Here is a 23,009-nt window from a genome sequence, read left to right as displayed (position 1 = left end):
CAGGCATCTTGTTACAATAGTGAGAAAAATAAAGTAGAAAACTTCCATAGACGATGAGGCCATTACTGAGATACTGATCATGTCATCTTCAACCCTTTAGAAATGCCTTATGGAAGGAATATGGAAAAAGTTTGCACTTTGGGTTGGAATATCCCCAGAGGTCTGTAAGCAGATCTTAATGAGTTACCCTGGTAGGAGTGGCAAAAATAAAACCAACATCTGACTGAAATGCCAACAGGGGTGATTGTGTTCTTAAGTATTCAGAGAATATGATCAGTTTCAGGAACTATAGATAAAGAGTCTGTTTGTGGCACATGAAGGTACCCCTTGCTGTCTTCTCCCTGCATGCAGAAAATTGAAGGGAGCTATAATAGACTAAGCTGTTTGCTGTGGGAAATTTCAAGACAAGAGGACATCCAGGCTGTGGCATGGTTATTATTTGATTAAATTAGTCATATATACAGTGAGACTGATCAAGAACATGAAATGGATGTGTTTCAGTAGGAATGAACTGTGAGTGAATTTAAATTTGCAGTTAAAATGAATGCACACTAAGCAGAGGTAGTGGTAAAGAAAGTAGCATCATGAAAGAGACACCTCAGGCTCTTCACTGAGCTAATGTATTGTAAAGGTAATTCTAAGACCAAGATTATTGAAGGCCCTACCTTGTATAAATGCAGCTTGATTTGAAAGGAAAGAGCCCAAATAGAGAACATTGATGAAACGGTTCTCTCCTTTAAAACAGCCACCTATGGATTCCCCTTCCCCCAGGTTTCTCAGCCAAAGTGTGCAAAAGTCATGACAGCTGTGACAGAAGGGAGACAGACTACATATTGAATGGGTTTCAGAACTTGTCAACATCTTCCTGGTGGATGTTTGTTTTTTAGGCATGCAGAAATTCAAGAATTATGCAGTCATAAAGTCTTAGTTTGCAGGTTCTCAAAATCTGATGAAGCCAGCTAATGTATGGTAAGGGCAGATTCTCTTGGGAGAAACATTGTAAAGCCATTGAATGTACCTATATAAATTGTAATGGAGACATCAGGATACTGAAAGGGGCCAGAATCATTGGAGGTTGCTTAAACATATGGTCGACACAGAATGGAGCTGGCTCAAGAGGGACTCTCCTTTTGATACAGGTGTCAGAACTAGAGGAGTACTGTTAACCTAAACACATTCCCAGATGATGCTACTACAAACCCCAGGTACTAGACATGGAATAGCTGGGGTTAATGGTTTGCTTTCTGAGTTTGAGTCTGCTCTTTTCTCAACATGCTTCCCGCCCTTTATTTGTGAATAGGAATATCAATGTTTGCTATTGTTTTTTTGGTAGTGTGTAATGCTGGATTTTTCTTTTTTATTATTATTATTCTTTAGTCATTTTTTTTACAGTCTATTTGCTATTCCCCTCTGACTGTTCCTAATCCCATTCTTTCTCCCCCATCTCCAAGAGGATATCCCCACCACCATCCCCTGACCCCCTACCCCACCAGACTTGCTCACTCCCTTAATTGAGTCTTCTCTCACTGAGGCCAGACCAGGCAGTCCTCTGCTGTGTATGAGTCCGGGGCCTAATACCAGCTAGTATATGCTGCCTAGTTGGTGGCTCAGTATTTGAAAGATCTCAGGGGTCCAGTTTAGCTGAGACTGCTGGTATTTCTATGGAGTCACCCTCCCTCCTCCTCAGCTTCTTCCATCTTTTTCTTAATTCAGTCATTGGGGTGCCCAGCTTCTGTCCATTTGTTAGGTGTAAGTATCTGCATCGGACTCTTTCAGCTGCTTGTCAGGCCTCTCAGAGGACAGCCATGCTAGGCTCTTGTCTGCAAGCACACCATAGCATCAGTACTAGTGTCAGGCCTTGGTGCCTCCCCTTGAGCTGGATCCCAATTTGGGCAGGTCACTGGACCTCCTTTCCCTCAGTCTCTTCTCCATTTTTGTCTCTGCAGTTCTTTTAGACAGGGAAAGTTCTGGATCAGAGTTTTGACTGTGGGATGGCAACCCCATCCCTCACTTGATGCCCTGACTTTCTACTGGAGCTGGACTCAACAAGTTCCCTCTCCCCATTATAGGGCATTTCATCTAAGATCTCTCCCTTTAAGTCCTGAGCATCTCTCACCTCCCAGTTCTCTGGTACATTTTAGAGGGTCCTACACCCAACTTCGAAGGTTGCCTGTTTCCATAGGAAAATGAACAGAGTCAACTAACCTGGACCTTTAGAGGCTCCCAGAGACTGGATCATCTACCAAAGAGCTGGATCTAGACTTCCTGCACATATGTAACAGATAAGCAGCTTTGCCTTCATGCAGGTCCTCCAACAACTAGAGCAGGAACTGTCCCTAAGCCTGTTGCCTGCCTGCCTGTTGATCCTACACTGCTAAATGGACCTCCTTAGCTTGCCTCAGGGGGAGAGGAAGCTCCTAGTCCCTCTTTCACTTGATGTGCAGAGGAAGGAGTGGTTGTTTGTGTGGAGGGACAGGGGTAACTCCCAGAGTGGAGTGTCGCCTTATCAAAAGAGAAGGGAAAGCTGGATTGGGGGAAATCTTTTCAGGAGGTGGTACTGGAAGGAGAGGTAGGGCTGATACTGGTTTGGAAATTCAATAAATAAAATTTAAAAACCTAATATATATATATATATATATGTAATATATATGTTATATATATGTATATATATACATATATATATTATTGTGAGTGTGTATGTGTGTGTTTGTGTGCACACACGTGTGGGGACAACTTTAATAACCTTCACCAAGTCCTTCCTATCCTAAACAGTTCCAAAGGCTTTCTCCAGCCACATACTATCCTCAGCATAGAGAGATCATTGTTTGTAGGTGTTTATCTTGATTTGATCTGCTTGTATTTTTAGTGTTTTTGTTATTTTGTCCTCTGCATAAATTGGCATTTGTAACATTGCCATTATTTTAGGTTTTTCTTTGTTTTGTTTTCCTTTGCTTTGAACTTAATTTTTTCCTTTTTAGTGAAGATAGATTTTTTTTCCCCACGTAATGTATCCTGATGTAATTTCCCCTCCTTCTACTCATCCTTGGTCCTTCCCACTTCCACTTTCATCTGGATCCACTTCCTTTCTCTTATTAGAAAATAAACAGGTTTCTAAGTGGTAATAATAAAATAAAATGAAATCTCACACATCAAACTTAGACGAAACAAATAAAACAGAATATAAAGAACACAAAAGTAGACAAAAGAGATACCCACTAGTTTCCATTAAAAAACATCAAACTGGAAGTCAACATACACAGGGGGGGGGATTGGGGGACCTGGTGTGAACCTATGCATGCTGCCCCAGTCTTTGTTCATATAAATATTGATCATGTTGATTTAGGAAGCCCTATTTTATTGGTGTACTCCATTCTCTCTAGGGGATGCCTCCTCTTCTGAAAGGTTCTCTGACTCTTGAATGCTAAGATTTGATGGGCCTCCTATTTAAACATTGACTGTTTTAAGGTATCTGACTCTCTACATAATGTCTGCCTGTAATTCTGTGTATTTGTTCCCATCTGCTGCAAGAGGAGGACGCTTCTCTGATGGTGACCTTGCAAGATACTGATCTATGAGTGTAGCAGAATGTCAGTAGGAGTGATTTATTGTTGGGCTGTTTCGCGTGGGTGTGGGTCCTGTTGGATTGAATTGTGGGTCCCGTGTCTACCCACCAAGGGACTAGTGTCACATCTCAGAGAGGCAGAGGCATGGAAATTGGACTGTGCTTACTCCACACTGGCTCTGGATGGACGTCAGCTGTGAGAAGCCACAGGACTCCAGGGATGCTCCAGGGATGAGGGAACATAGTCTGGGGTCCTGCAGGCGCTGGAGCTCTTGAGTTAGGGGTCTCAGACCAGGAGGTATCTGGGAACCGACCGGTCTCAGGCACTTGGGTTCTCAGGTGCCACTGAGAAGCCACATAAGGGTTGAGATGGAGGCATATGGTCTGGATCGACCTGCAGCCAATGGGGGTAGGGGGACAAGCTCTTGCTACATCCAGTGAGGATGAGAATCTTGGTCATGGAGACTCACTTGCCTGGGTCACTGTTGGCTCAGCTTGCTTGGTTGAATTGCTGGGCCTCCGTGGCTGGAAGCATAGAGAGGTCATCAGCGGGAGGTTAGAAGGTGGCTTGGTAGTTGAAGACCTTCTCCATGGTTCCCCAGGGCAGGTCCCAAGGAAGAAAGATAGTACATGGTCTTAAGATATTTATTGTCATGGCGGAAAATGGATGAAGCTATACCCCATATCCTCAGGGCCAGCCTGAGGTTAAATACCTTTTTGCAAGGAGGAGGGTCTAGGAAAGAATGCTTAATTGGCTATGCCCCCTGACCTTTAGGTATCTCATGAATATGGAGATCTGTCTTGAGGCTCTGTGGCCTGTAGTCATGTCCTCTACCTGTGCTATGTGACCAATGGCCACAAACCTCTCTGTGGGAGGGCCTGTAGCTATGTGAAAGGAGACAGGGGCTCAGGAGCAAGGCTGAACTTCTACCGTCCCTGAGGGTCTCTGGGGTTCAAAGCCTGAGCTCAATCAGGTACCCAGCTGTCTCTCACAGCCCACTATCCCACAATTTATTGGTACATCCTTTTTGTAGAAAAGTAATATTTGCGTTTATCTTATGTTCCTGAGCTATCCAGTCTCTAGTTCTATGTCACCCAAGTAGTGTTCCATAAGGGTTTCATTTGATGTAGTGGGCCTTCAGTCAAATCAGATATTGCTTGGTTATTCCCATAAGCTTTGTACCACCATTGCCATAGCATGGCTTGCAGAGAGAGCACCATCGTAGACCAAAGGGTTTGAGGCTGAGTTGGTTTTTCCTTTGCTAGAGTACAGAGTACCTTCTTGTAACAAAGGTACAAGCATGTAGGTGTGAAGACTCTATGTAGGTACCAGTTTGACTCCTCCATACTCAATGGGTTGTGCAGGCAGTGTCTTTAGCAGTAGATCCTTGCCATCAGCTTGTGGAAAGCAACCTATAGTCTTGACAATAGCCTGGATTGTTTGAGGATTCCCATGGAACTCTATTGGCCAACAACTCAATTAGCTGTAACCAGATCCCCATACTGGAAGCTTCATTTTATGACAAGAGATAGAAAGTAGGGGCTCTATCTCCATCCATTATTTGGCTTTTTCATTTAGATTGCCTTCATATATGTATATATTTCAGGAAGATTTTACATATTAGGTTTCCAAAGCACTCCTCAAATGGCCCTTAATTTTAGCTGCCTTTCTCACATTCGGTCATTTGTCTTCTTTCCTCTCCATCCCCATTGATCGTCTTGTTCCAGTGCTCCCCATCCATTTATAACTATTTTATTTTCCTTTCCCAACAGGATCTATATGTCCTACCAGTCCCTTCCTCTAGTCTTTGATGCTCCCATTTCATATGCCCGCAAAACCATCCAGCATGCTTTCCCTGTGTTCTAAGTTGAAATAACTGTATCTTGTATTTTCTGGGAGATTTTATTATAGTATCAGTGTTATTTTGTTTATATAATATTGGAGTTACTTAAATAGCTAAATGATTAAATATTTGGAATAATACATGGTAGAACCACCTGTCTTTTTCTCTGTGGGAGACTTTATAATTAGAGATTAAATTGTAAGTTATTTTAAGAGTGTATTTTACATTTCTTGTATCAGTTTTAGTTATAGTTTCTTGAGGATATTTTTATTTTATCTAAATCTCTAATCTACTTGTACAACATTGTTATATATTGTATCACAATTGCCACAGTAGTTGAGATGTTACTTCTACATGTGTGTGTTCATACATACATATACAGCATTACTAGACCTTTACTGAGTCCCTCCTATCCTAAGGCAACTATGAATGGAGGCTTTCTGCTCCCATGCACTTTACCTTCCACCTAGAGAGAAAATTGTTTATCTGTATTTGGCTCAATTGATCTACTTAATAATTTCTGTTTTGTTGTTATTGTATATATGTAAAAATTTTAAAAAGTGGAACCTTTCCCTAGGTTCTGAGAAAATATCACTTGTATCTTACTGGCCAGAATTGTACACATGTTGATCTATGAACAAATTATGGTGGCCATGGAATGATGTGTACCAAGCAACTAAATTGAAATATACCCCTAAGCTGATATGTATTGACCAGGGTTCACCAGGAAAACAGAAGTAGTAGGAAATAGGTACACATAAACATGCATATATGTGTAATATGTATAATATTATGTAAGAAACATGTACAAGTGTGGTTTTGTATATAGAAATTTATGTAAGAAATATAAACTGTTAAATTTTTTATTTTTAGAAATTAACTTTATTTTTAATTACATTTATGTGTGTTTTTGTAGGGTTAGGTATACTTGAGTGTGTATATGAGTGTAGGTGCCCATGGAGGCCAGAAGAGGGTGAAAGACTACCTGAGACTGATGGTATAAATGGTTGTGAGCTGCCATGTGGGTGCTAGAAACCAAACTTAGATCCTCTGCAAGAACAACTCTTAACCACTGAGCCATCTGTCCAGCTCATACAAAATATAGCTCTTTCCCGCCCACTCCCACTCCTATGTATAAAGAGAAAGAGAGAGGAGAAAGTAAAAAGAGAGAGGGAATGGAAAGGAGAAGGAGAGAATACTGGGCTGGGGGTGATTTACTTCAAGGAATTTGCTCACACAGTTACGAGGTCTGTCGTGTGGGAAATCTGTATAGCAGCGGGCTAAACAGTCTGTGGTAAGAAATAATGTTGCAACCTTGAGGCAGAATTTCTTTATCCCTGGGAAACATGATTCTTTGATTTTAAGTTCTTATTGCTGATTGGATTAGATACACTTCCATTCTTAACATTAATTTTCTTTATTTAAAAGCCACTCATTGAAAGTACCTTTATGGCAGTATCTTAACTACTGTTTAAATAGGCAAACTGTCATATAAATCATCAAACACAGGGTAGTTTTAAACATCAGTATCTGAAATTAGGAGGTCTTACTGGAATGGAGAGTTTGGCTAAAAGTGTGTCTAGAGTAAGTAAAGGGTCATGTGTGGAAGGATGCATCCACTGTTGGTTCTAACCTTGATTTGCATAAGGTCATACTAAAGAGAAAAGTTACAGAATTAACTGCTTAATTGAAATGTAGTGATTTTTTTTCTGCTTTGACTTTTTATTTTACTTGGTCTTTTCTGTGGTTTGGGGGGATTTAATATACAGGCTTGTACAGGCATTTACCCTTGAGCTATGTCATCAGCCCCAAGAGTAATAGTGAACTCTTATTGAAAAAACCCACTCAAATATGAACTAAATAACCAGCGCTTACTGCAGATTGTTTCAATATTATATGTTCCTTGACATAAGATGTAAATAACATATATTGTAACATGAGATTTGTGTTCACATGGAGTTCAGTAGGTAATAGACATAAAAATTTTCTACAGTTCAGTTATATCAAACAGTGAATAGTAGTTGATATATGATAGCATCGGAGTTCCCCAGAGAAACAAAGTACTTAGGCTTGGAATTAATTGTATTGAATTATATTCATATCTGTGTGTATATTGTTTCTTATATATAAATATAAGATGATTATTTTAGCATATGTAAAACACTTGTTTCTTTACATGTCTAAGCCAAAATTTTCCTCCCTACTGTGCTCTTGCAGGTAAGATTATCTGGCTGAACATCTCTCCTTTGCAAAGGGATCTCTCGGGCTCTATTTCTGCTTCTCCCAGATCAGCAGGTTTCATTTCTCTGATTTTGTGCAGTTGTTCATACAAGCCAGTCTCCTCTGTAGCAATGAAGAGTCGCTTTTTGACAACATAGACTCTTCTTCCCGCATCCATGTTTACTCTGCTCCTGAGTGAACTCCTATGTGCTCTAGCAGGGCATTTTGTTTTCTTGTTCAAAAATTTGTTGGTAGATGTCATTACTCGACTCTTTTCTATCTCATTCAGTGATGAGTGTTGGGTGTTTGGCTCTCTCTATAGCCTGTGGTTGGGATTTGGAAGAGAGAAAAGCAGAATTCTTCCCTTCTCAGCTCAACATTCATGAGATTCAGTAAGCAAAGATACAAATATCAGATATTGGCATAAATGACTAATGAGCTGTCTCCTAATCCTAATATTAATTGGTTTTGGTTTTCCAATACTACTTTATTAGCACTCATATTTCCCAACATAGAGAGGCAATTTATTTATCTATCATCATCAGCTTTTGCCATATTGCTCTGTAAATTGTATCTTTTCCACTCTGCTGTTACGTCAAGAAGCATGGTTTACTAGTCTTCCTGTTCCTTGCTATATCCTCCAAATAGCATAATTAGTAGCAACAATAGAAATTCAGTAAATATTTGGCATGTAATCTAAAAATCACTTTTTCATTCAGATTTCAAGGAAAACATATCAGTCGCCTGTGAGTTCCCCTGAAATAGCATAAGCAATAAGTAAATACCCTAAATGTGAGTTACCTAATGTTGCTAAAATATAGGCTCATTCCATTCACTTTCAGAGAGGAAAATGAGAACTTGAGGATGTTACCCAATTTCTTTACTTATTCTCCTTCCAAAATGAATTTTAGTTGCCTTAAGACATCTGAGGAGACCTCAGGGCAGTAGCTCACTTAGTATAGGAAGAATAACTGGAGTAAGAGCATCCAAATGTCTTCCTGCCTGTTGATTCTGAATGCTTCATGAAAAACTTGAAATTCTTGATGGAAGCTAAAACAGCACTTCTTCAGGAGTTGTTTAGTCTTGTCCTATTTCTTTCTCAAGTAGGTAGCTATATATCCTAATTTATCCTATATTATATATCCTAATATATTCTATAATATATCCTATATTATCCTAAGAAAAGGATAAATATGCACAGCAGTAAACTAAATGCATGAACATATTAAACTCATCTTTTTATCTTAGTTCTTTTCATTTAATTAGATTTATTTTAACAGGTACATAAAAACTGTACATGTAAATTGATGTGGTGTTAAATACATGTATATATTATAAAATGCTTAAATCAGGGCACAATAGCACATTGAAAATCCTTATCTTCTCTTTAATTTAGTATCCATTGATTAAACATTTACATTTTCTTCTTTCCCCAACACTTTCCTTATCACTGCAAGATACCATATTACTCTCAAATTTGAGTCCAGTGTATTATTATTTCACAAATGAGTGGATTATGTAGTACTTGTTTTCCTGTGCATTCTTAATTCACTTAGGATAATGATCTCCAGTTCCATCTTCATTGATGTAAATATAACTGGATTTTCTTTTATATGACTAAGTAACATTCATGATATGTGTACACATTTTATTTCTATTATTTTTGTTTTTATGCCTACTGTATTTGAATTGCCTAGGATGTTAAATATTTTGAAAGAATATCAGGTGCTACTTTTTTACTTATAAATTTAAGAACTTTTTACAAAAAAAAAGAATGAAATACCTAGTCTGACAAAAGAATATTGCTAATTTGTAAATAGGTATATATTCTTAAAGTATAATGCTAAGCAAGTACTTGACACTTAGTTCATTTATTTTGGGTATATCATCTGGTGATAGAATGTACTCACTTCCACGAGTCAGAGACTTAAAGAAAGACGAGTACAATCAAAGTATCTTTATCTCTTGGATTTATTCACAGGACACAGATCCAAGCTATGTTGGGCCAGTTCAGCCAGGCAGAGGCTTTGCTAATGAAAGCTGGAGTGCAGCCAGGGACTATTGATGGAGTCCTTTTGGATCTAGGGTGTTCCTCCATGCAACTTGATGCTCCTGAAAGAGGCTTCTCCCTTCGGAAAGATGGCCCCTTGGACATGAGGATGGATGGAGACAGGTTAGTATTGAAAAAGCATTGCTTCTTACCACAAGAAAATCAATTTCTTCAATATTCTGAATTTAATTACCTTGAAGACTGAAAAATTCCCAGCACACTCCCACATCCAAAACTGTCCATGCATAGTAAATCAGCTGTGTTTGGTACTCATTATATTCTTCAGTATTTCTTTAGCTTTGAAATTCTAAAAGGAAAATATTTACTGTCTTTACAGGAAATAGTGAGGTGTTCAGAATGGGGGAAGTCCATTTTTAGGTAATTTTTTTCACTAATTACAACATTAGCTTTTTAGTAGTAATGTGGAAAAATGGAGGCTAAAACAATAGCTTCATTTTTGTGCTTATATACACATGTCTCTATGAAAAAAGCTCTATTTAATTGATTTTATTTAATAATGCTGCAAAAGAAAAGTAGGGTAGGATCTCAGTGATCAACATTTATATTTCTGTCCTATCTCTTCAGCAGTCATTGTAGTAGATCCTGTTTCAAAAGACCTGCAAGGTATGACACTACATCATACATCACTACATATCCATACATATCTGTACAGAAATATCACTTATGACTCCTCTTCATTCTTTATCATTCTTTATTCTTTATTGTAGAAGTACTAATGCTTGTTCACCATTATTCAATTCAAATGGACACACAATCCATTATGGCATTGTATTGCACTGTAGGAGAAAATCAAGGTTTTCCTTTTTCTACATTAGTTTTAAAAGGTTAAATTAGTACTGACATCTAGACAAGAAACATTTAACACTAGAGTCTTAATTCTATGTTGACCCCAGTTTCAACAACCACTACTTTTGGATTATATTATCTTATATAATTGAGAGGAATTTCAAGCCTCAAGGACTTGAAAGGCTAACTCTGTTAACAGATATAGTCTTCGTTGGGAGATAATAAATTGACACTCAAGTTAAGACTTTCTCTTGGGAGTTAAGTCACAGTAAGTCACTGAACTATAGACTAACACAGGAAAACTTCATGTTTGCAGGAGAAGCAGTTCTTGTTCATATTAATGCCTGTTCTAAAGTAGATTTCTGGCATGCTAAGGCAGAATCATGTTCCTTTTGTCTACTAGCATTATGGAAACGTCTATACATCTATTTTGTTTTAATGTATGAATAAAATGAAATTTTACCTAGTGTCCATTGAATGCCATTTGACCAAAATGCTACTTTATTTTTCTTGTTTAAATGAGGAAGTTATCATGAAACTAAATCTATGTATACTATCTTGTGCGGCGCCTACCACCCGGACCAGCAGGGAAGAAAGACTCGCACACCAGTTCCTTCCAGCAGCAGTTTACTCAGGAATTGCTAGTTATATGAAGCTTGAAGGTGTGCCCCTGAGCCAGCCCAGGAGCGAAGCTTCATACCTTGCGTAGGACTGCCCATGAGCCCATACCACGTCTCGCACTGTGATTGGTCAAGGACCCATGACACAAGATCAGGCCACCAGGAAGTACCGCCCCAGGACCAAACAAGGCTTGTTTACTCCAAGTCAGCAAGGGCTAGCCGGCACCATCTTTAAGGCGCGGCAGCAGCGCTCCACATTATCTTATAACTGTTTTAATAGAGCTAAGGGTCTGAATTTACTAGCAAGTATTTTGTTTTCTGTGGTCAAATAATGACTGGCAAATATATGAATGTGAAAGGTCTGAAAGACATGAACATTTCTTGTCCAGTCATTAAATGGTATTTATTTATGTAGGTCTCCTTTCCCAATAATTCTGATAATTGAGATAAGCATTGTTATATTCATTTTCCAGATTAAAATTGAGAGTCTAATGCATTTAAAACTCTATCCAATATAACAAGGTTGCAATTCATCCTTAATGAAAAGGTCTTTATTTTATAAACAAAAAAGGGAACCCACTGAGATGAAAGTTAGGGATACCATATAAAACATTCATTGGTACAAGGATATCAAAAGAAAAAGAGGCTGTCAGTTTGAGGGGAATGGGAGGGGATGGCGGGAGGAAAGATGGAGTAGTAGAATCTATTTTAATTCAAAACATGCACAAATAGATAAAAGTAAGTGAAACCAAAAAGAAACCATCATATGTAGAACAGGATCTTTCTCTACTTCCTAAAACAACCAGAGACACTAAAAGTTTCAGAGACAGACTGAAAGACAGATATATGCAAACGGAGTACACACCAAGGACATAAAAATTCTCCTGAATGCACAAGCCTGCTGACAAGGTAATAATTTTCAAAAAGAGTTTTAGATGTTTTCATAACCTCACTCTGGTTCACTCTGGTTAAACCTCAGGTCTTAGTGCTCCCATATCTTTGGAACTCATAACTAGTCACAGTATGCAGCTAATAACCCAACATATTTATGTGGGAGTAGTAAGTGTACTACTAGCAGATGTTCCTAATAAGTCAAGTCATGGCTAGCTCATCAGTTAGAATGCTTTGACCCACTTCTGTAAAGGGAAAGAAACTAGAATGATCTGACAGTCAGCACAATTTCCTGCTTGCATAATTAGTCTATGTGGTCAGAACTTGGGCTTTCTTTCTGTCCCCTTATTGAAACTAATATTTAGGCTTGTTCAATCAATACTGTTTATTTTGAGGACTTAATCAATGGTGATCTTTGCCCCTGATAACTGAGCTTATATCAAATACCCAAAACATGCATGGTTAACACTAGGTCTTTTCAGCTATTGTGAGGGAGACTACCCAGTGTCTTGTGTAGACTTTCAAGGTTGGAGTTTTTTGCCCCACTCATAGGTTCATTGCTGCCATACATTAATTCCCTCCTCAGCCTTTAGACCTGATCAGCTATCATCCACACCATATCTCCCATTCTAAAGAAAATAATAATAATAATAATAATAATAATAATAATTCAGTTAGTAACTTACATATTGAACAAGTTATATTGAATATTTTCCTATTGTTTTATTCTACGAGAAACCTACAGGATCAATATTAAAGTTTCTAATGAATGAAATTTAAAAGTTAGCAAAAGTACTTTAACTTCCCTTTACTTTGACTTTATTGAATGTTTCAGGTGCCTCTTTCCATGATGATTACAGTGTAAACTGGAAACTTCTTTCATATGTGTGATATTTTAGTCTGTTTTAGAATTTTGTCTGGGCAGTGTGTTGTGACTGCCTGAGTTCATGTTCCCAGTGCTCTGAAAGACCAATTCTTGTCATTGAAAATGGTGTCAGTAAACTGATTGGCTCCTCTTGTGCACAGGTACCCTGACATGCCCACTGCTGCTGATGTTGTGAATGCTTTAGATCAACAAGCACTTGCATCCATCCTAAGAGCATATGGAGAAGAGAAACATGCCAAAAAAATTGCTTCTGCGATCATTCAAGCACGCAGCACATACCCTATTTCTAGAACTCAGCAACTTGCCAGCATTGTTGCAGGTACCCTTGCTAATTCTCTGTACTCTCTAAGAGTAACAAGTTAAATTAACAAGTGTGGCATATATATGTATATATATTTTATTGCATATATAATGTATTGCATATATATATACACATATATATATTGATAATGTGTGCGTGTGTGTGTGTATGTGTGCGCGCACGTGTGCACGTTCATGCCTCCCTGCTGACTCTCAGAGGGATTCATCTGTATATGAAATCATTCAGAAAAGAGTCCTTCATATCCTTCTCCAATGTCAGGATTCTTTTTCTTTTTTTCTTTTTTCAAACTTCCTCACTCCAACCACTGTTAATATCACACACAGTATTTTTAAAGTATTTGCCATAGGTGTCTGATTAATATAATAGAAATTTTGTACATGGAAACTTATCATTTGTGCTGATCAAGGTGAAACATGGAACGACAAGGATTAAAGAATATCTTGCCCTATCACAGTGGTTGATAAGCATCCTGTTGCAATTTGACATTACCTCTCATAGTTTCATATTTCTAAAATTTAATATTTCAGGCAAAAGGAGAATTGCATTGCCTGACTGCTAAAATAAACCTCAGTGACTCATACATCTATTCTAAACAGTCAGCCAACAAAGGGTATGTGATGTATAGATTATTCTGCTTTGTGGATGCTAACTAAATCAGCCTAAGGGACTTATTGAAGCATTTCATCTTCTCTGCTGTTCACCACCATAAACCTCTTGAACCTGATTCTAGCTAGGCGCTGCTTTATTGCGTCCTTTCCATTTGAAGCCAAAGCTGTTTCACAGCTATGTTCTGATGAAAGTTTCTCAAAGTAAAAATGCAACTCCTGCAGTTATTTAACAGAATTACAGAGGTAATTTTTTTCATTCTGTTGGACCAACAGAAACACTATTACCATTTTTATATATGAAAATATATTAAGATTGTTTTCATTGTTTTTTATATAATTGTATAAGTAATAAGTAAGTAAAGGGCATATTTGTGTAGTATTTTAGAAGGCGCCAGTATTAACTAGGGCTGTGATGATACTAGATGGAGTTTAAGGAATAAAGCTTCGTTATGAATTCACTCAAATCATTAAGCTTTCTTATAATAATTCTTTTATGGCATAATTAAATATAACTAAAAATATTGTATTCTATTTAACAAATAATAAAATATAAAGAATTAACTACATTCTTAAGTTTCTAAGAAGCATTTATCAGGTCCTTTTGAACTTAGTATCTTTTATTTAACTTAGGGCTGAATTCATGTGGGTTTTGTAAACATACATTATTTTATGATTCCGTCCCCCTGAAAAGAGTTTACACTGGCATGTTAGCAGGTAATAGATTCCAATTCTCCTTACACACTTTGCCCTTCCTGTTCTTTACTCACCAGCCAATGGTACTTGTCCTTGCTGTCTTTAAGGGGCACAGCATGCCGTTTTCTGTGCGAAATCACATTATTTATTCATAAGAAAACACAATTTTGTCTGGTACTGATATGAAGGCTTGTAGCTAAAGATTGTTCTGTTAAAAATCTTTATCTAGTAACTTGTGAAAACCATTCTAAAGAGGACCAGTGGTTTGCTCAAGACTAGAGCCTAATTAAGGCCAGTTAGTATTAATTAAAATTTAGGAGACCATGCACTTGAGACATAATTGGGAGTATTTCTTTAAGAAATTAAATTAGCTGTTTTGTTTCTGGATCTGAATCTGTGAACTTGTGGAAATACCAATCTGGTACTAGATAAACTGATAAGAACATATACCACAGGAACAATATAAGCTTTCTTGGAATGTTGTGATGTTAAGAATGCATTAGCGCCATATCAACAATGAAGGAAAAGTGAGAATATTCACATATGGGCAAGGAAAAAAATTGTGATTGGCATTAAAGCATTAAGTTCTCTGAGTCTGTTTTTATGTCTTCAATATCAGTCAATAGAAATACAACTTTATTGATGGCATCATGAGATTTTGAAAAAGAGAAAGACTTAAAAAAGGAAATTAAAAAAAACAAAACAATAAAAATGAGAGAGAGAGAGAGAGAGAGAGAGAGAGAGAGAGACTATGACCTACTAGAATTTAACCAAGGGATTAGAATGCTTAATAAATCTATATCAAGCAGTGAAATTGGAATTTTCTAACTAAACCAGCTCAAGCCCATATGTTTTCTTGCTGAGTTCTATGAAACTTTTGAAGGACTAATCAACACTCCACAGAACACTCCATAAAACAGAGAGTGAAAGAATGACACCAAGTTCTTTTTATGAAACCAGTGTTAACCAGATACTGAAGCTGAGGGAGGACACAATAGGAACGAAAATCGTGAGCCACTCTCCCTCTTTTTGTGAATGCCACATTCTTCCCTAATTTCTATTTTTTGAGATTATAATATAATAGTGTAATATCCTTCCTCCAAACCCTCACTTATATCCCTTCTTGATCTCTTTCAAACTCATGCCCTCTTTTTATACTAATTGCTGTTGCCTACATGCATACATATGTACATATATGTATATATACATACATATATATTTCTAAATATACAACTACAATTTGCTTAATACATACAATATTACTTGCATATATGTTTTAAGGGCTAATCATTTTGGTATTAGATACCCAATTGGTGTGTTTTTCCCCTAGGGACAGCTATTTTTACCCAAGATTCCTTAGTCACCTCTAATATTTTATATAGGGTTGAAGCTTCCTGGGATTTCTCACTTCGTAGTAGCATGTACACGCTTGTTTTCTTTGTTCGGATCATGTTTAGGCAGTCATGTAGATGAGAGTATACTATATGAGAATAGCTTCTGTTATTACCAGGAGACACAATTTCACAACAAAACAGTGTTCCTCTGGCTCTTAAAATCACTCACTTCCTCTTCCACCAGGATCCCTGAGCCTTACATGTGGGAGTTGTACCACAGGTGTATACAGTCATGCTGGGTTCCACAGTTCTACATTTTGATTAGTTGTGGTTTTCTGTATTCGTCTCTGTCTGTTGCAAAGAGAATTTTTCTTGATGAGGAATAAGGATAACACTTTTCTGTGAGAATAAGGACAAATGTTGGGAATGTAGTTGGGGCTTATGCTGGTTTAACAAAGTGGTGGTTGTAGATTCTCACATCAGTACTTCACTAGACCTGGATAGTTTCAATAAAGTACTTGCAAACAGAACTCAACAACACATTTGACTTTGTAGTGTTAACATAAAGTCTTGATTCATTCAAAGAGCCCTGTTTTCATAGCATTTACTACTGTCATTAGGTAACTGAATGTAACATTACATAAAATGATGAAATATTGACTATGAGAGAAAAGGCATACGTAGGAGGTCATTTCTTTGCAGGAGTGTTTCCATGGCTGTGCAGAAGCCTTTTAATTTCATGTAATTCAATTTATTAATTCTTCTCATTATTTCTGAGCATAGCTGAGTCTTTTTCAGAAAATCAGTTCTTTCCATGACCAAATGGGCTTTATTTCAAGGTTGTAAAGATTATTCAACAAACACAAATCAATAGATACAGAAAAGGTCTTTGATGAAAACTAACATTCCTTTTTGATAAATGTCCTGAAGAGAATAGTAATAGAAGGAGCCTTTCTCAACATAATAAGAGTGTATATGCCACATCTGGAGCCAGCATTATAATCAGTGGAGAAAACCTGCGATCATTTTCACAACAATGGGGAAAAATGTGAGTATTCTTTCTTCACTCATCCAATATTGTCACTTAAATCTTAACTAGATTCATATTACAAAAGAAAGAAATAAGGAATATATATAAGAAACTAAGAAGCAAATTATTCTTATTGAAGATGACATGACACTATACATAAAATACCTATAGATTCTACCGGAACACTCTATGAACTCATTAACAAAGTAACAGTATATAATATTAATGTAAAAATGAATAGCTTTCCTACGCGATGATAACAAATCACCTGAGACAGAAATGAAGAAAGTGATCACTTTGATAATAACTCCAAAAAATTAAATGCCACAGGATTAGAGAGGCAGATTATTTGGTAAAGTGCTTGCTGCTCAGCATGAGGAAATGTTTGATCACAGAACTCACATTAAAATGATGAAAATGGTGGGCATATGTGTTATCTCCTTACTGAGAAGGTGGAATCAGGTGGAACCCTGGTCAGCCAGCCTAGTCAGCTAGGCAGGATTCAGACCTTGTCTCAAAAAAGCAGAGGTCAGTCGACTGAAAAGATAGCTCATCGGTTGAGGGTACTTACTACTTTTATAGAGGACCAAGGTTTACTTTCAAGAACCGATGTGGTAGACACAGACTCACAGAGTCTCAAAAATAGACATGTAAATATAAAAAATCATTCTTTAAAACACAACAGGTGGCCAGTAACTTATCTTGACCTTTGGCATCTCACTTTCATGGACTGGCAAAGTAAATACTGTGAAAATTGCTGTGTTTCTAAAAGTTATGTTGTGTTGCTAATTCTTACAAGTTGATACATTCCCTTCTAGAAGAAGAATGGAAAGTCATAAGAGTAGAAGATTGGAAAGTCATAAGACTGGGGTGCTTCAAAACTCACAAGATTCAGGAAATTTACAAAACTTACCAGACTTAGGAAACTCAAGAGTTACTAGATTTCCAGAGCCTTCTGCCTATTGTAAAAGTAGTGACCAACTATTGAACAGAAAAGACTCTGCATGGAGCCTCCTACAGGTTAGTTAGATAGAGTTTTACAGTTTTCATGAGTTCTCACCAAGATTTTATGATGATGATTCTGCCTTTGAATACTCTCCTAAGTAACTCTAATAAACTCATTTCATTGAGCTACACTTGGGTGGAATAGTACATTTAGTCTTTTCCTTGTTACTACCTCAGGAGAGTAGATGTGTTTTCATGTGTAGTCAGGAACAGTCATATAACACTGATCAACAAATTCAAGGCAATGTCAATGAAACTTCCAGTGACATTTTTCACCCCACTTGAAAAACCAACTCTAAAATTCACATAGAAATACAAAATATCCCAGATACGCAAAAAGAATAATGCAACAGCTATCACAAGTCTAATTTCAAATTATAGAATCATAGTAATAACATCATGGTAGTGTTACAAAAATGGACATCAAAACCAATGGAATAGGATAGAATAATTAAAGATATACACTATGTCTATGGTCCAAAGGATTTAATACAGGTACTGAAGATATTTTTTATAAAAGAAATATCCTTTTTTAGTAATAGTGGTATGAAATGATATGTGGGAGAATGAGACACTCCTCTCACTTGGCTTGAAATTAAATTCAAAACTAAGATGGCTGGTGTAAGATAGAGAGAAAACACATGAAGATAGAGGAATAAGAAGTGACTTTCTGAAGAAGAGTCAGCTATGCTCAGAAATAATGTCAAATTGATATATTGGATTACATGGAATTAAAAGGCTTCTACACAGCCAAGGGAGCAATCCTGCAAAGAAACTGCCACCTCTGTATGGTTTTTTCTCTCGTAGTCACTATTTCATCATTTTATGTAATATTTCAGTTTCCTAATGACAGTAGGAAATGCACTCTCTTAACTGAAGCAAGATTTTATGGTAACACTATAAAGTCAAATGCTACTTTCAAACAATTTCTTGAACAGAAATCAAGCTGACAAATCAATGTGTTATGAGAGCTGCTTCCTCAAGGAAACAGGTAACAGTAACAGAATAACATCTCCATCAGTTCCTATGGTTGCCATTACTAACCATTGCTGACTAGGGAGCTTCAAGCAATAAAAATGTGTTCCACCAGTTTCAAGACATGAATTGAAATGGATATGCTAGCAGGACCCTGGCCAAGATTCTTCCTCAGCTGTTCCTATATCTTACTGGTCACCAGCAGTCAATGATGTTCTATAGCTTGTAGATGTCTCTGTCTCCAACTCTACAGTCACTTGACAGTTTCCCTTTGCCTCTGTTTTTGTTTCTGAATTTTCGTCTCATAAGAAATTATTGATTTGGGATTTAGGACATATCTGAATCTAGTATGTGCTTGTTTCTAGGGCAGAACACAATCACAGGTTCTGCATAGATGCAAATGGTAGAAGGCAGATACTCCTCATAACAGTGTGATTCCTAAGTAATTATTTGTTTAAGAAACAAGTATTTTTGTAAATCTGAAATTTTTATAAAGGCTATATTTAAATGTCTTTCTACTTCTAATAAATTCACATTATCATGTCTAAACCTGTCTAGGATTCTAGGATATCTCCTAGACCTTCAGGATATATTCTATTCAATTCCTGACACATCTTAAAAGCCATGATTTATGCGATATAAATCACTTCCTTTTCATTTCAAAAGAATATATTGCAAGAGAACAGGGAGCACCAAGAACCACACCTAGAGTAACACTATCATCAGGAAAAGTCCTCAGTGTATCAGATCAACATGCAGTAATGTTTAAACCTAAAGCCTGGTGCCTTTTGTTAGCACTAAGAGTATTAGGGAAGTTCTCAAAGGCAAAAGCCAAGCTCTTAGTTGGGAATTGTACTTTCACTAGTGTTATGTATTGTATAAATTGTAACAGCTACAATTTATAATCCTTTTGATTTCCCAAATTGCCTCTGGAACTTGAGTGTTTATGTTTCTACATGTATGCAAATGTATAATATTTAAAAATATGTAGCCTGGAATTTTAATATCTTTAACACACCCACATACTATTCTATACAGTATATATAGTATTTCTCCATAAGTAATTTATAAGTAGCAATTCATGTTTTCAGTGTAACTTTTATTCTAATATGATTATAAATAAAGAAGCAAAGTAATAAAGTTCAAGAATTAAAAATGACTATCAGTCATTTACTAAATATCAATCTAACGGTAGACTGTTGATCACCTCTGCTAAGTCATGGTCTGGCTGTAGTCTTTTCTACTTTGACCTTTTGTATTCCAGGCATGCTGAAATTCTTGGCTTTCAGACATATCATCGTCACCTTCCCACCGGCCTTACATATACTTGTCCCCAGAATTGCAGCCGTCCTGTTTCTTCTCTCACGTCCATTTCCTCTGACTAATTCTAGCTCATCCTTCTGGGAGTCCTGCAAATAGCTAAGATGTTTGTATATCTGCCTCTGTAGTGCTGCATGAACAAAAAGTTCATTGCATAAAATATGATGCATGTATTTTTTTTTACTTGTCTGCTATGTTTGAATTGCTCAATACATTTCTCAGTAATAGTTACATTTGGTCCTGGTGCTTGATAGATGTGTACTCAAAAACAAGTATATAATCATATATGTGCCTGTATACACACACACACACACACACACACACACACACACACACACACACAAACATACACAATTAAAGAAAAACAGGCCATGAATTTGAGAGAACATGAGGGTACAAGGAAGGGGCTTAAGAAAGGAAATGGGAAGGGTCATTGATACAATTATGTTTTAATTTCAAAACATAAAAATTATAAAATCAATGCCATAAATGTAAACTATATGCCACATTTAATGCTGTGTAAATATAAAATAATTTTCTCTTAAATATATGTTGAAATGGAATACTTAATGTTACCTGTATTACATATGGTTTTAAAATTAACTTTCTCTTTTGAATATTTTTAAATGTGGCTATTTAGAAATCTTTTACTTAATGTGTATATCACATTTTAATTTTATTGAACATGGTGCTTTAGCCTGTAAGTACCATGAAACAACAGCATTGTCATATAATGGCATTTGAACCTGAAGAGACATTTTCCAATGTTAAATGCATGAAATTATCAAAATGCATATTGAATCAGGAGATACTAACTTTAAAATAACATCAAATAATAAAAAAAATGATTCCCCATTTTATATGTCCTAAGACTGTCAATCATAAGAATGTAAATGCTCTAACAACATATATTGAAATAGCATATGCTGGCAAACTAAAAAACCACACTGCTTCTTGATGCTTTGCTTTGTTTGATTTTAGGATAGGATTGTCTATATTCTTATTATTCAATAACATGCTAAAAACGATTCTCAGACATTTTTTATTATAGAATCATTTAAATGACTGTTAACATATTCAAACACATTCTTGATGAGAAAATACTCTTGATTAAGGAAGAAGTAGCTGTAGCTACACCTTTTCCGAATGTCTGTAATTTTAAGTAGTCTTGAAATGCAAATAGAGTGTAGATATGCTTCTTTTTGAAAAATTCAAGTCCATGTATTTTCAAGAGGGTGGCTGCCTGCATTTTGTACTGGAGCATTTCCAGATTCTAGTGTCCTTTCTCTATTTTGGCTATAGCAGATGATCACTCATTAAATGCTAATCTTGTGAAAGAAAAGACTTAGTTCAAACCCCCAGTCCTCCAGCTTGCTTCCTACAGAAAGAGCCCTGGACCATCTTTCTTATCGTGAAAAAGAAGTGAGCACTAGCTATGATAATAGTTGGCAGTATTTTTGTTCAGCAGACATGATCATACTATTTATATTTTGCTTAAATCAACATAACTATACATTTGTAATCTTAAAGCTTATGGCTAATTCAAGGGATGTCTAAAGGACTTTACATTCACAAGTTAGACAGTTGATCCTTCCATAGTCAACAGTTAGTAGGTGATTCATGATACTATTTGAACAGAAAAAAATGAAGGCAGTGAAGCTTCATTTGTATTTGTGTCAGGTTGATTACATGTATATGTTTATTTCCTGACTAGAATTTTATGTAACCTTTATTCTGACTCATAAACTAAATGAAAACGCAGGGCCTAATGTATGCTTGTTGGACAAATAAGTTGGTGAAATAATGTGTGCAATTATAGCAGAAATAAAATGAAAATTCAGGGGAAATTATAGATTCCTAGTGTTAACTAGGAATCAGTTGTAAGGAGCTATAGAATAGCGAAGGGATCAAGAAGTTTGAGGAAAGCTAAGAACAGAGCACATGAAAAACAGCCTCCTAGAAGCAGACTGTTGAGAAAGTTGAGTCTGAGCACAGTGCCACACAGGCTGAGCATCTGAATCTGATCCTGTGTTTAAAAAAAAAAAGCCAAGATAGTGACATGCAATTGTAATTTCTGTGTTGGCATTTACCAGTGGAAACAGGCAGATGGTGGTGATTCTCTAGCTGGTCAATCTAGCCTAACTGGTGTGTTGCAGGATAGTTTGAGACTTTGTTTCAAAACAAACTAAAACCAAACACCCAAACAGAAATCAAGAAGGTGGATGACACCTTAGTAACTACTGAAGATGATTGTTAGCCTCAGTACACATTCATATAGAAATGTATGCACACACATACAAACACACACACACACACACATCTCTCACACATGTATACAAACTCTCAAATCTATTGCTTATCCATATTTGCTCTGTGAACTTGAGTGAGTGATTAGTCTTCTGCAACCCACTTTGCCTATTTTTGTGGAAACAATTTCTATGAGCAGCCAATGAGATGGCCTCTAAGAATAGTGAGATTTAAGGTTCTCTTCTATTCCAGAACCAGGGTAAGTCAGCGATTAAATGAGTGTACTGCACAGAAGTCCTGTGTGGCCTTTTGCTAACCTGTGCTTTGTCAAGCAGTATCATCTGTGATAGGTTGATCACTTCATCTCAGCCTTTCTTCCCACAGGGATGACATGACTTTTAGGAAAAAGAAAACTAATCATCTTTTCCTGCACTGGGACATGTAAAGCATATCTTTCCACAGAAATAAATTTACTGTTGAAATGTCAATTGATACTTTAAGGAATAAGAAAAGTTATATAGTAATACAGTGCTTAATAGATTGAATGTAAAAAGTAAAATGATTTACATCTAAATGTGTTTTTTTCTCAGATAAA

General features: G+C 36.6%; 1 protein-coding gene across 2 annotated transcripts in view; it reads left to right on the top strand.

Annotated features, from left to right (window-relative positions):
* Mettl15 (methyltransferase like 15) overlaps positions 1 to 23,009 on the top strand; it is a 168,877-nt gene that overhangs the window by 130,366 nt on the left and 15,502 nt on the right. For both annotated transcript variants that reach the window (XM_028767037.1, XM_028767036.1), the window contains 2 exons: positions 9,608 to 9,799; positions 13,021 to 13,199. In XM_028767037.1, the coding sequence (XP_028622870.1) occupies positions 9,608 to 9,799; positions 13,021 to 13,199 (371 nt within the window). The remainder of the gene's footprint in view (positions 1 to 9,607; positions 9,800 to 13,020; positions 13,200 to 23,009) is intronic.

Source organism: Grammomys surdaster, unplaced genomic scaffold (assembly GCF_004785775.1).
Source record: "Grammomys surdaster isolate TR1022 unplaced genomic scaffold, NIH_TR_1.0 170, whole genome shotgun sequence".
Taxonomy (NCBI): domain Eukaryota; kingdom Metazoa; phylum Chordata; class Mammalia; order Rodentia; family Muridae; genus Grammomys; species Grammomys surdaster.
Note: the sequence above shows the minus strand (reverse complement) of the source record. Positions and strands in the feature narration are given on the sequence as shown.